The 14971-nt window shown below is 43.5% G+C and overlaps 1 protein-coding gene across 1 annotated transcript in view; it reads left to right on the top strand.

The window, feature by feature from the left end:
* Positions 1 to 14971, top strand: part of LOC129832404 (tetratricopeptide repeat protein 9A-like) — a 36783-nt gene that overhangs the window by 14365 nt on the left and 7447 nt on the right. The window contains exon 2 of the mRNA XM_055896433.1: positions 9474 to 9554. Within this exon, the coding sequence (XP_055752408.1) occupies positions 9474 to 9554 (81 nt within the window). The remainder of the gene's footprint in view (positions 1 to 9473; positions 9555 to 14971) is intronic.

Genomic DNA, 14971 nt, shown 5'->3' with positions numbered 1-14971 from the left:
AAAAAGTGAGTTTGGTGTCAGATGGTATCAGTTTGGTGTCTGAAAACATCCAATTGGCTGATGGACACCGACTTGCTAGTTGACTTTTGTACAATTGCAATATGTTTCAACGCGGGGGTACCATCAGCAAAATCGACATGATGAAATTTTCACGCAACGAGCGATGGAGAGGAACCACTAACACTGGCCGGCCATCCTGAGGTCATCAGGATGTTCAATTTTGTATTTCTAAAGTATTTAAAGAATGCGCGTTACATTTGCAATATGAATCAACACATCATATTGCAAATGTAACAGTGTGTGTTATGTTTGCAATATGATTCAACACATCATATTACAAATGTAACACTGTGTGTTATGTTTGCAATATGATTCACCACATCATATTGCAAATGCAACACTGTGTTATGTTTGCAATATGATTCAACACATCATATTGCAAATGTAACACTGTGTTATGTTTGCAATATGATGTGATGTTTTTCACTGTTGAATCATATGCAAATGTAACGTGCATTCTTTAAATAAACCCTATGTGGGTTATGAATGTCTTATGAACCTGTCTTTGATGTCAGTCCATCAGGCCACTATGAGGTCTACCTGTGTTGATTCTAAGCTTCCTGGAGCAACCGGAAGTGATAAATTCACCCTAAAAGTGTTTTGCCATAGCCAACCAGCAGTTTGTGATATATAGTGCATTCAACCCTATGTAAATCAGTCAGTTCTTAACGTATAGACTTAAAACTCAGGATTCTATAAAAGCATACCCCGATCAGGATAGGTGTTTACTTAAAGCTTCCTGTGCCAACCGGAAGTGCCTTAAAATGGGGTCATAGGTGCTGTTTCAAAGGGTTAAAAAAGTCAGATCTTTCCAAAACTTTAAGTGTGTGATTAGGCAACCCTCATGAAGTGTAAATCAGTCATTTCTCTAACCAGATGTCAAAGAAAAGCTCTCACACACACACACACACACACACACAGAGCCTTAAACGCTTTTAGGGGCATCCAGACTTCCATACCCGCTCTGGGAGCACTATTCGACGGGCAAAAATCAATGTGTGCTGGCCTGAGTGATTTATGGAGGTTTTCTAAAAAAGTCAGAAAATATTCTGTTTTTTCTTCTGGAATTTTTGTTTTGTTTTTTCTTCTCGAGTCAATGGGGGTCCGGCCTGAGTGATTTAAGGAGGTTTCCAAAAAAAGTCAAAAAATATTCTATGTTTCATGTTTTGGGTACCAGGCGTCATTTTTCAAAACCGTTTTAAATGCTTCATTTTGGCCTTTTAAAAACAAAATGTTATTTTTGACTATGAAATCCAAAAAAGCACTTTTTTAAAGGGGTTGATAAGTTTTTTCTAATTTATTCACATTTTTGACTTTTGACTTTTGACTTCCTATGAAATCATATTCCAAATGCACAAAACATATTCCTTAAGGACAAGTAAACATTTCAAAAAAAATTATGATAATAAAATGTGACTAAAGTATCTTCATACAGTTCTTATACATGTGTAATTGACCTAAAAATCGAAAGAATTTTGAAAAACGGTCCAGAAAGCACCTTTTTAAAGGGGGTGACACGTTTTTTCCAAATTTTTGACATTTTTGACTTTTGACTTTTGACTTCCTATGAAATCATATTCCAAATGCACAAAACATATTGCTTAAGTTCAAATAAACATTTACAAAAAATTAAGATAATAAAATGTGACTAATGTATTTTCATACAGTTCTTACACATGTGTAATTGCCATAAAACTCGAAAGAATTTCAAAAAACGGTCCAGAAAGCACTTTTTTAAAGGGGGTGATATGTTTTTTCCAAATTTTTGACATTTTTGACTTTTGACTTTTGACTTCCTATGAAATCATATTCCAAATGCACAAAACATATTGCTTAAGTTCAAATAAACATTTACAAAAAATTATGATAATAAAATGTGACTAATGTATTTTCATACAGTTCTTACACATGTGTAATTGCCATAAAACTCGAAAGAATTTCAAAAAACGGTCCAGAAAGCACTTTTTTAAAGGGGGTGATATGTTTTTTCCAAATTTTTGACATTTTTGACTTTTGACTTTTGACTTCCTATGAAATCACATTCCAAATGTACAAAACATATACCTTAAGTTCAAAAAAAAAAAAAAAAAAAAAAAATTATGTTAATAAAATTTGAAAAAAGTATTTTCATATAGTTCTTACACATGTGTAATTGACAAAAAACTCGAAAGAATTTCAAAAAACGGTCCAGAAAGCACTTTTTTAAGGGGGTGATAAGTTTTTGCCAAAACTTTCAAAATCTCAAAATTTGACTCTTGGGTTTTGACTTGCGTTACATAAAGCCTATGAAAAATTTAGATAGAACACACTCGCCCACTATAGGAATTTTGGAGTGTTACACAGCTCATTTGCAGCATGGCATTTGCCATCAGCTTTGGATGAAAGCGGGCCAGAACTAGTGTACTTGTCCATCGTGTATATGCTGCGCTCGGTGCCAATAAGTTGCCATGTTATTTTGTACAATTGGGGGGGGACTTCCCTTACTCAGGTTAATCCTAACGTTTCACAAAGCTACACACAGTGTCGCAATGCTGCATTTTTTTGGAATGCTGGCTGGTGGCAATAATGTAATTACTTTCTCAGTAATTAATGTTGGAAATTTAAACATTGCAGATTGTCAAATGAATGTTAGATACAACAGAATACTAATCAGCTAACAATATATATTTTTTATATAGAATATACAGCTGTCCTGTATAGGCTACCTAAACCTGCGTAACGTGAGCCGTCCCATCTTGGATAGAAAGTTGTTGTGTGTAAAACCAGTCTATTCATGCCAAATACACTGAACAACTATATAAACGCAACAATTTCAACGATTTTACTGAGTTACAGTACATATAAGGACATCAGTGAATTGAAATAAATTCATTAGGCCCTAATCTATTCACATTACATTTACATTTACATGACTGGGAATACAGATATGCTTCTGTTGGTCACAGATACCTTAAAAAATAGCTAGAAAACCAGTCAGTAGCTGGTGTGACCACTATTTGCCTTATGCAGCGCGACACTTCTCCTTCACATAGAGTTGATCAGGCTGTTGATTGTGGAATGTTGTCCCACTCCTCAATGGTGCGACGTTGCTGGATATTGGCAGGAACTGGAACACGATGTTGTACACGTCGGTCCAGAGCATCCCGAACATGCTCAATAATTGACATGGCTGGTGAGTATGCAGGCCATGGAAGAACTGGGACATTTTCAGCTTCCAGGAATTCTGGGGCTGGGGCTGTGCATTATCATGCTGAAACATGAGGGCCCTTTTTCAGTCACATTCCTGGAGCCCAAGAAACAAACACTTAGCCTCAATGTACATTTGTAAATGAGAAAGGTTTATGAATTAATGACTTATTGGAGGGTTACTGAAGAATAGTATCAAGGCACAAGGCGAGACCCAGATGTAGACACAGGAGGCAGATGGTTGGAGTTTTACAATGTTTATTAATCCAAAGGGGTAGGCAAGAGAATGGTCGTGTACAGGCAAAAAGGTCAAAACCAGATCAGAGTCCAGGAGGTACAGAGTGGTAGACAGGCTCGTGGTCGAGGCAGGCAGAATGGTCAGGCAGGTGGGTACAAAGTCCAGAAACATGCAAGGGTCAAAACCGGGAGGACTAGAAAAAGAGAATAGCAAAACGAGTACGGGAAAAACACTGGTTGACTTGACTAAACATACAAGACGAACTGGCACAGAGAGACAGGAAACACAGGGATAAATACACTGGGGAAAATAAGCAACACCTGGAGACAATCACAAGAACAGGTGAAACCGATCAGGGCGTGACAAATATAGACATGGATGACAGGCGCATGGGGCCCCAGAGCTGATCTGTTATTGAAGGTCTGTATTTATTTATTTATTCATACAACAGTGGACCAACTCACCAAAAGACCAATGTACATCGAGGGTGTGAAAAATCTGCACTACATAAAATATTTGTTATCTCATAACATCACATTTTTGTCTATAACATGAGGCTAAGGGAACATGGGACTGAGAGATCATAGGGCTAAGGAAACATGGGACTGAGAGAACATGGGACTGAGAGATCATAGGGCTAAGGGAACATGGGACTGAGAGATCATAGGGCTAAGGGAACATGGGACTGAGAGATCATAGGGCTAAGGGAACGTACACATGGTCCCATATAGGCTGAGTCATGTAGTGGCCTCTTTGCGTGTGTGTGTGGGTGGATGGTCTGGGCCTCAGTGTCCTGCTCTGCTCTCCTCTACTCTCCTCCTCTGGCCTGGCTCTATCCTCACTGGCCTCTCTACCGCCACATGTCTGTCCAGCTGTGTTCAAAGGACTTAAACTTTCCAGTAGTTGCTCCAAATGTTTGATTGTAAAATCCTGGCCTCTTCAAGTCTTGTAGCTATAACAAGGCCTTGTGACTGCTGGCATGGAATCATACAAAAGGCATCACCATATTCATGAGTATTGGGCTGCATGGTTGTATTGTAGTTCGGTGTGAGTGTAAGCTACTCCATTGTCATTGTCAAGCCAAACAAGGAGTGTCTGTAGGCACAAACCGACTGGTACTCAGGCTAAGTGTAACTGGCCGTGGATCAAACCACAGGCGTAAGTGAGATACAGGCGCCACGGTGGCCAACAAGGAAGACAGACAGACGGCGTCAACCTGCTGCTCTAAAGGCAAAAGATAGCATCTGTCTGTCCTCAGTGACATTATCCACCTAGTCAGGCCAGCCTTCTCTCTCTCTCACTCCCTCTCTCTCTCTCTCTCTCCCTCTCTCTGCTGCACACTGATGTCCAGTTAATTCGCTTGCTGAAGGCCACAACAACATCACAGGACCACACCAGGGACCCAGACAAATATAGTCCCCTCTGCCTGGACAACACAGCAACACTTCGACACACACACACAAACACAAACATTGCTTGTAACCACATGCAAATGGGGAAATGGGCAATGGGCATGACACAGATGTACAGTAAAATCATATGAGGGCTGTTGCTGTGACTCTATTACCGCCCCACTGGCAGTCATGAGGGGGTAAGGGAGGGAGGGGTGCAGGGTTGTAGGGAGGTTAGGGGGGGTTTCTTGTCTCTGGAAACCAGGCGCAGAGGGAGCCACTGCGTCTGATTTAGGCTAAGCCCATCTCTCTCTCTCTCGGTGAGGGATCTGACAGAATAATCTGGCTACTTATATTTCCTTTTTCACTCCCAGGATTGCTGTTGCACTGTGGGTAATCCATGCAAATATGTTTGATGTAGCAGCGGTTTCCAAGGACGATGGGCTGCGGGGATGTAATAAGGGAACCAATGTGCAATTTTTTTTTTTTTACGGGTGGGATGGAAGAGAAGCGGTGTGGCGCCTTCCGGGGATGGCAATTAGAGAAGCATGGAGGAAAACACCTGTTTCTCTGCTTGTTTGGCAGTCTTCAGCACTGCATAGACGCTGAAGCCACGCTGTGGATGTCACTGAGGCGTACACGTACACAGCGGCTCACATCGAAACACTCAGACAAGAGCAACAAGTGTGTGTGTGTGTGTGTGTGTGTGTGTGTGTGTGTGTGTGTGTGTGTGTGTGTGTGTGTGTGTGTGTGTGTGTGTGTGTGTGTGTGTGTGTGTGTGTGTGTGTGTGTGTGTGTGTGTGTGTGTGTGTGTGTGTGTGTGTGAGTGAGAAAGAGAGAGAACGCGCGCGTGCGTCTAATGATATGGATCTGCATTAGTCTCACTACTGCAGTCACACAGCAACCCAGGAAGCTCATTGGTGTAACTGGAACAAGTGATATAAATGCTGCTCCTCGGTCCTCTACTTTGTTTCGAAGGTCTTTGTTCTCAGAGAGCTATCAATCAATGAGCATTCAGGACTTTAATGAATAAATCCACATGTTTTATGTTGAAATTCTTCCTGATTCCCTGACAGGGATGTTGGGGCTTACATCTGATCGGTGTTTAAATTCCGCTTAGAAGTGTAGAAATAGCGACGTGATAAACTTCATAGATAATATACAGTATCAGTGGAGGCTCCTCGGAGAAGGAAGGGGAGGACCATCCTCCTCAGTGAATGGTAAAAATTGTAAAACATAAAAAAAGTTTTCCTTTTAAGATGAAACTATACTAAATATAATCACGTCACCAAATAATTTATTAAAACACATCATTTGGAAAGGTCTACAGTAGCCTCAACAGCTAGCTTCCTCTGGGTACATTTTCCGACAAGATAGAACTGCCAAAGGGGGTGGAGTTAGCCTGCAGAGTTCTGTCATACTATCCAGGTCTGTGCACAAACAATTCAAGCTTCTACTTCTAAAAATCCACCTTTCCAGAAACAAGTCTCTCACCATTGCCGCTTGTTATAAACCACCTTCAGCCCCCATCTGTGCCCTGGACACCATGAATTGATTGCCCCCCATCTATCTTCAGAGCTCATGCTGTTAGGTGACCTAAACTGGAACATGCTTAACACCCCGGCCGTCCTACAATCTAAGCTTGATGCCCTCAATCTCACACAAATTATCAAGGAACCTACCAGGTACAACCCCAAATCCGTAAACACAGGCATCCTCATAGATATCATCCTGACCAACCTGCCCTCTAAATACATCTCTGCTGTCTTCAACCAGGATCTCAGCGATCACTGCCTCATTGCCTGCGTCCGTAATGGGTCTGCAGTCAAACAACCACCCCTCATCACTGTCAAACACTCCCTAAAACACTTCAGCGAGCAGGCCTTTCTAATCGACCTGGCCCGGGTATCCTGGAAGGATATTGACCTCATTCCATCAGTAGAGGATGCCTGGTTATTCTTTAAAAGTGCTTTCCTCATCATCTTAAATAAGCATGCCCCTTTCAAAAAATGTTGAACTCAGAACAGATATAGCCCTTGGTTCACTCCAGACCTGACTGCCCTTGACCAGCACAACAAGATCCTACATCCTTACAGCATTAGCATCGAATAGCCCCGGCGATATGCAACTTTTCAGGGAAGTTAGGAACCAATATACACAGGCAGTTAGGAAAGCAAAGGCTAGCTTTTTCAAACAGAAATTTGCATCCTGTAGCACAAACTCCAAATTGTTCTGGGACACTGTGAAGTCCATGGAGAATACGAGCACCTCCTCCCAGCTGCCCACTGCACTGAGGCTAAGAAACACTGTCACCACAGATAAATCCAGAGAATTTCAATAAGCATTTTTCTACGGCTGGCCATTCTTTCCACCTGGCTACCTCTACCCCGGCCATGGATGCAGTCTATCACAGTGACATCGTTTTGTCACCAAAGCCCCATATACTACCCACCAGTGCGACCTATATGCTCTCGTTGGCTGGCCCACGCTTCATATTTGTCGCCAGACTTATAGGTCATCTATAAGTCTTTGCTAGGTAAAGCCCCGCCTTATCTCAGCTCACTGGTCGCCATAGCAGCACCCACCCCTAGCACGCACTCCAGCAAGTATATTTCACTGGTCACCCCCAAAGCCAATTCCTCCTTTGGCCGCCTTTCCTTCCAGTTCTCTGCTGCCAATGAATCACTGAATCACTGCTGCCAACGAATTGCAAAAATCACTGAAGCCTGAGACTCATATCTCCCTCACTAACTTTAAGCATCAGCTGTCAGAGCAGCTCACAGATAATTGCACATATGTAAATAGCCCATCCAACTACCGCATCCATTTATTTTTTTATTTTTTTTGTTGCTTCTTTGCACCCCAATATCTTGACTTGCACATCCATCTTCTGCACACCTGTCACTCCAGTGTTAATTGCTAAATTGTAATTACTTCGCCAATACGGCCTATTTATTGCCTTACCTCCCTAATCTTACCTCATTTGCACACACTGTATATAGATTTTTTTTATATTGTGTTATTGACTGTTATTGACTGACGTTTGTTTATTCCATGTTCCATGTTTATTAATTTGTTTGGCCATGTTCTGTTATAATCTCCACCCGGCACAGCCAGAAGAGGACTGGCCACCCCTCGTAGCCTGGTTCCTCGGTTTTGGCCTTTCTAGAGAGTTTTTCCTAGCCACCGTGCTTCTACACTTTTTGCACCTGCATTGCTTGCTGTTTGGGGTTTTAGGCTGGGTTTCTGTACAGCACTTTGAGATATCAGCTGATGTAAGAAGGGCTATATAAATGCATTTGATTTGTAACTCTGTGTTCTTGTTTGTGTCGCACTGCTTTGCTTTATCTTGGCCAGGTCGCAGTTGTAAATGAGAACTTGTTCTCAACTGGCCTACCTTGTTAAATAAGATGAAATGAAAAATAAAATAAATAAAAAACATTGACTTCAATACAAAACCTAGGAGGCTCATGGATCTCACCCCCTTCCATAGATTTACACAGTAATTATGACATCCTCCAACCTCCTGCAGCATGAACTAACATGTTGTCCACCCAATCAAAAGATCAGATGAATCTAGTACTGAAAGCATAAACTACAGCTAGCTCTTGAACAAATACATTTCTTCCAAAATGAAGGAGAAGTAAGAGAGAAATAGAGATATTTCGTCATTTTTTTTCAGTTTCCCTTACTTAGCTAGCAAATGTAGCTAGCTAGTTCAGCCTACTGAAACACCCTGCTCAAACAGAGGGATGCTATGTTAGCTATCTGGCTGTGACTATCCAACACAACACTGGAACTCTTCCAGATCAAGGTAAGCTTTTGGTTTTACTAATTTATTGCAACCGGGGCCCGCCGGTGTAACTGCTTACTTGACTGTACACGGTAACGTTACTGTATGATTGTAGCGGGTTTACTAACGCATTAGTTCTATTAGCTATGCTGACTATGACGTTGCTTTAGCTAATATGGTGACAACGATGTAGGCTGTGTGGAGCGGTTTGGCTTGGAAATGTTTTTCCGCCTGGTCACATACAGCTGATGTGTTGTGCATTGAAGTCCACATGCGAAGGGACAAGGTAAGAGGATGATTCTGTTGAAAAATGTTTCTTAAACAGAAGCAAACAGAACAAAACGGGGATAAATATACCTGAATTTGTCCAATAGATACTCTTGTTTGTAACTGTTGGACTAATGATTACACCCTAGATCAGCTAGGTGCAGGCAAGAGTGTGCGCGATGACTGTCTGTCACCTCAAATTTGTCTCTCGACCTGTGTGCACCTACGTTGTAAACTTTCCTGCATATTCTAGGTTGTAGCAACCTTATGATGGGGAAATTAGAGTATCATGTAGTAGCCTAAACCTATTGATGTTACATTGAACTGGGTGAATGGAATATGAATGACAGTCATCCAACATGCTGTAATAGAAATAAGGCTATTCTCATGAAAAACTAATTGTCGTCCCTCGTCTTAATTAAACGGCACCAGCCGCCACTGTACTGCATATATTAATGTTGGTCCGGCCAACTATTTTCCACCTCCACGAAGGAATGTCTTATACAAACCCTGCATCTGATGTCAACTTGCTTTTCAGATAGGGGAAAGAAACACACTGAATGGAGAATGGAAAAAGACACAAAGGCACCGGGTGAGACGAGGACAGACATGGAGAGAGGTAGGCAAGTGCAAAAAGGAGAGGAGGAGAAAGAAAGAGGGAGAAGGGTGGAGAGGAGAATAATGCTGTGTCATGTCAGTGGAGCCAGTCTGGTACTAAAGGCAGCCAGCAGCAGCTCCGGTTCTGCCCTTCTGAATGACAGAGACACACATTCGCAGTGGGCTAGTGCTTAGGGAAGTATTCGTAGCGGGCCTGGAGAGAATCTGCAAATGCATAGAGTAGCCGTGTTGATGTGTGATAGCATAGTAGTCATTATATTAACGTGTGTGTGTGTGTGTGTGTGTGTGTGTGTGTGTGTGTGTGTGTGTGTGTGTGTTGATTGGGCTGGTAGGACTTTGAGTGGTGGAGGGGAGTACCCCCAGATACCAGATATCCAAGCTATTGAACACTGAGTCTCAGCTAGGTACTAGATCCTCATGTCTCCCAACATTCTACATTTTCAGACATGCACAAACAAGATACCCAGTACATCAGCATGTTCATGTGGAATTAAAGTTGGATTGTGTGATGGTTTCAGGGGCAGTCACGTAGCGCTGGGTGGCAGGTAACCTAGCAGTTAGAGCGGTGGGCCATTAACCAAAAGGTTGCTAGTTTGAATCCCTGGGCCGACAAGGTGAAACATCTTTCTATGTGCCGTTGAGCAAGGCACTGGGGCCTAATAGCTCCAGGATTGCTATTGATAATGGCTGACCCCCCACCGGGCACAGACGTCAATTCAATGTCTATTCTCACTCTCGGAGGGTGTCTCGGAGAGAGTGAGATACGCAAAAAACACATTTCCAAATATAAGCACCCACCAAATTTTTTTTGAGGGAGAGAGAGGGAGAATATATTTAGAGTAATACATATAATAAATATAAATATATAGAGTACTGCACACACTACAATTACTTAGGTTTAAAAATAAGCTCAACTGGCCACCTTAATGAGGCAGTGAATGAACTGAGAGAGAAAGCACGCAGGGCATTCTACGCCATTAAAAAACAAATTCAAATTGAAATGCCTATTAAAATTTGGCTAAAACTAATTGAATGTGTCATTGAACCAATTGCACTTTATGGCAGCGAGGTGTGGTGTCCACTTGCAAAACAAGATTTCACCAAATGGGACACACACCCCATTGAAACCCTGCATGCAGAGTTCTGTAAGATTCTCCTACATGTCCAGAGGAAAACTACAAACAATGCATGCAAGGCAGAATTAGGCCAATATCCACTAATAATAAAAACTCAAAAAAGAGCAATTAAGTTTTGGAAACATCTAAAATAGTGGCCTCCTCTCATATCATTACCAAGCCCTGCAATGCCAAGAGCTGAGCAAAGAAAAGAGTCCCCTCATCCAGCTGGTCCTGGGGCTGAGTTCAAAAACCTGTTCTACTAACACACTGAAGCTTCAGGACCAGAACATCCAATCAATCAGAATAAAACAAATTACAACACAATCAAAACAAAACGACATTACTTATGGGAAGCACAAAGCAAAATGCAGTGCTATCTGGCCCTAAATAAATCGACAGTACACCATGGAAAACTATTTGACCATGGTTACTGATCAAAACCTTAGAAAACCTTGACAAAGTACAGGCTCAGTGAGCACAGCCTTGCCATTGAGAAGGTTAGACACAGGAAAACCTGGCTCCCTGTAGAGGAAAGGCTGTGCAACCACTGCACAACAGCAGAACCTTTGACAGAGCTGCATTTCCTGACAAAATGTAAAAAATATAAAACAATTAGAGTGTCATTTCCCCAAATTTGAAACCCTTGTTCAAGGTTTCAAAGACCTCTCTGATGAGAGTAGGCGGCCTGTCGTGTTGGGGGAGGACGCAGAGAGCTGTGGATTGGCAGCTCACTACATGGCTGCCTGCCATAAGATGAGGGACGGTGTCTGACAGACCAACCAACCTGCACATGTCCTCTACTGTATGCGTAGAGAGAGAGACAGAGAGAGAGAGAGACAGAGAGAGAGTGGTAAACGACGACACGGTAGTGTGGAGGTGTCGGAATGATAAATAGATGGAGCTAGAGGTCGATTGAGGTAAGGTAGTGTAAAAAAAAAAAATGGACGTTTGAGCGAGTAGCTAATTATGGAGGGATGGACAGCGGACTAATCACCACCATCAATGGCCTTAAATTAGCCAGATCATGACAGACAGAAGGGGGAGAGAGAGTAACAGAGAGTGTGAGGGGAGGGAGGAAAAGAGAGAGAGGTCTCTTCATCAGACAGTGGGAACACAGGAAGAGTGATCGCTGGCAATCCATCGATGCTGAGTTTTTGCTCACTTTGCACTTCTTCATTTGTTTGGCATGTCTGTCGACCATTTCTTTCTCCACTCCTCACTCTGTCATTTATGCTACAGTATGTCTCCCTGTCACTATTTACCCTAAACGTATTTATTTTTCTCGTTGCTTGTTGCATCAGAGCTTATTTTTCTCTCTCTCTCTTCTCATACACTCTAAATACTTTTCTCTTTCGTGGTCTCATCTTTCTATTTCTATCAGGCTCCTTTGTCCTCTTTCTTTAATCTCTTCTCTCTCTTTCTGACATCTATTCCCCCCATCTTTGACTCCCCCGCTCTGAGATAAAAGGCTGTCTTCTGTTTTTTCAGACAAAATGCTCCAGGCACAGCAGGGGGTGGATCCTGAGCATGTATTAAACCACTCACTGCACCTCCCTCTCTCTCTCTCTCGCTCTCTCTCTCTCTCGCTCTGTCTCTCGCAAATAAACACACATACTCACCCACACACACACACCCACACACACACACACACACACACACACACACACACACACACACACACACACACACACACACACACACTCACTTTCACTCAGCAGCTGTCATTGCACCTGTTAGGTTTCTCTTCAAAGAGAAACCTAACATTCCCAAGTATGTCGCACTATCATCCTCCTCCGTTCTTCTCCTCCTCCCTTCTTCTCCTCCTCCTTTTCCTCCTCTTCCTCCTGCTTTGAGTCTGCTCAGCATCCCAGTGCGATGTGGTGCTTAGTGATATCGACGAGAGAGTCCTTAGAGAGAGGGTGTTCTCAGATCACCGACGGTGACACTAGCTCACCGTGCACCCGGCCATCACCACACCACTTAAATATCTTTCCTGGCTTCTCTCTCCCCCTTTCATGTGTCTGGCTTCTATGTCTCTTCTGTCTCTTCCTCTCTGTTGTTCTCTGTGACGAGAGTCTGGGAGAGTGTGGACGGGCGACGATAACAATGGATGGAAGGGGAGAGTTTGTTTTGGGTCATGTGTTACTGTGGACGGGGATATGCTGGGGATGAGGAAAGAGGAGAGGAGGGTAGAAGGAAAAGGCCAGTCATGTTGTAACGCGAAGGAGCCTTTTCGCCATCCTGGGCCCGGCTCTGACGATGCTACCATTATTACACCGTGTCTGGATACCGCCCTCAATGCGTTCACCCTGACAACCCATCCATCTGTCTAATGGCTCTGAGGTGGTGCAGTGTGTGTGTGTGTGTGTGTGTGTCTGTGTCTGTGTGTGTCTATTTCTACCTGGGTTTGTTCAGGCCCGTTCTTTTACACTCTATGTTTAATCCTATTAATGTGGATACATTTGTGTGTGTGCGTGTGCACTCGCGTGCATGCGTTTGTGGTGTGTGTGTGTGTGTGTGTCTTGTGTATTTGTGAGAGAATAGAACACTCTTAACAGCGTTAGCCGTTACGAAAGGCCATTATTTGCTGTAACTGAATCGGCTGAAAGCTCTCCCGTACTCCACTGTCTCCCTTACCCCTGGAGGATGCTGGAAGGGAGAGAAGGGAAGACAGGCAAAATGTCCGTCATTTTTTAAAATAGTTGGCTGGATGGGAAAAGGAATATGGTTCATATCTAAAGTACATAGAGGGAATCTGATGTGGCTACCTGGCAGGCAGACTGTTTAGAATAAGGAAATGATTTGACCTTTGGCCCCTCGGTTGTGATCTTGAAGCTGCGGACTCGTATCCACTTATCAAACACGAGAGTTCTCCATCCCCTAGCTTTCGATTTTAGCTCCCTAGTGGCTCGAAAGACACCTGAACTTGCTGGAACTATGTGTGTGTGCCTGTAGACGTGTGCGTGTGTGTGTGCGCCAACCCCTCTGTTCCCCCATCTCGTCCCTCCCAACCCCCCCCCCTTCTCGTTGCATGCGTAGGAACAAGGTCTAGTGTCACGAAAAGTGTTGACATTCATGTCCGGAGGTGTTGAGGGTTTATCAACAGAGTAGACAAACAGCGGAGGGAGCGAGGGCTAATGGGAGGGAGGGAGAGAGGGAACATTTGAGGAGTCGACGGGAGGAAAGGGGTGGAGAGGTTTTAGCAGACCAGTGGTGGTAGGGTCGTTCCGCGACTAGTGGAGCTGAGCTTGCGTTTTAATATGGAGAAACTTGCATTACATTGCCCCCTCCCTGTTGCACAGAACATGCTTTCCTTCCCCCTGTCACGAGGGGATTGATGGCTATTTAAGACGAAAACCTCCACCCTGATACGATCAACCCTGTTACTTTAATAGCATTTCATTGGCACTCACTATATTCATCTTTTTAATTTAACCCCTTGAGATGGGAAAATATTTTTGGGATGAAGTTGAAATGTGCTCGTTATGACAGAATGTTCAAATTATGGTGAAATGGATAGTTATTTTTACCAAGTTACACTACCCAAAATGTACTACACTCGTGGAACGACCCAGGAATGAAATGAACTGTGTAGCAGGTCTCTACCTACAATCTTTAGTCAGCCCCAGAACACAAACAGGGATAGATCTATTGGGTGAGATGTTGCGTTACTTAGAGTGATGCGTTTGTGTTGCAGTCAGACGCCCAAAGCTAGATGTAATCGACATGGCTCCATTACCTTATCCTATCTTGTTGTCCATTGGCTTATTGGCAGAACACAAACACGCTCGCACGCACGCACAAACACACGCACTATCCCAGAGACCGCTGTGAGTTACAGGAAGTTGACAAGCGCTGGAACACATCCCCCCCTCCTTGCGTAACCCTCCCCCTGCCCCCCCCCTCCCTCCTCCCACTGCGGCTCTGTCGCCCTCTCTCTCCCTCCCTCCCTGTCTCTCACTCCTGACTCACCCTGGCTCCCAGCTAATAGACCCTGACTTATGCTGTTTACAGAGCTGTCTGTGTGTCATGGGCAGGGAGGGAGGGAGGGAGGGAGGGAGGGAGGGAGGGAGGCATGTAAATAGAAAGGTACAGATGGAAAGAGGATATAATAAAAAATACTGAGATGTTCTTGTACCGATACAGGCTTCAGTATGAATGACGGGGAGGTATACGTATGAAGGGAGGAGAGGAGGAGAGGAGGAGGACGACTGAGTGATCAGAAAGCCTTGAGATGACCCATCGTCAAATACCTAAAAGCTTCACTGGACTAAAAGCTGCAATAAAGTGTGTGTGTGTG

Source organism: Salvelinus fontinalis, chromosome 33, assembly GCF_029448725.1.
Source record: "Salvelinus fontinalis isolate EN_2023a chromosome 33, ASM2944872v1, whole genome shotgun sequence".
Classification (NCBI taxonomy): Eukaryota; Metazoa; Chordata; class Actinopteri; order Salmoniformes; family Salmonidae; genus Salvelinus; species Salvelinus fontinalis.
This window is presented reverse-complemented; position numbering and strand designations above follow the sequence as displayed.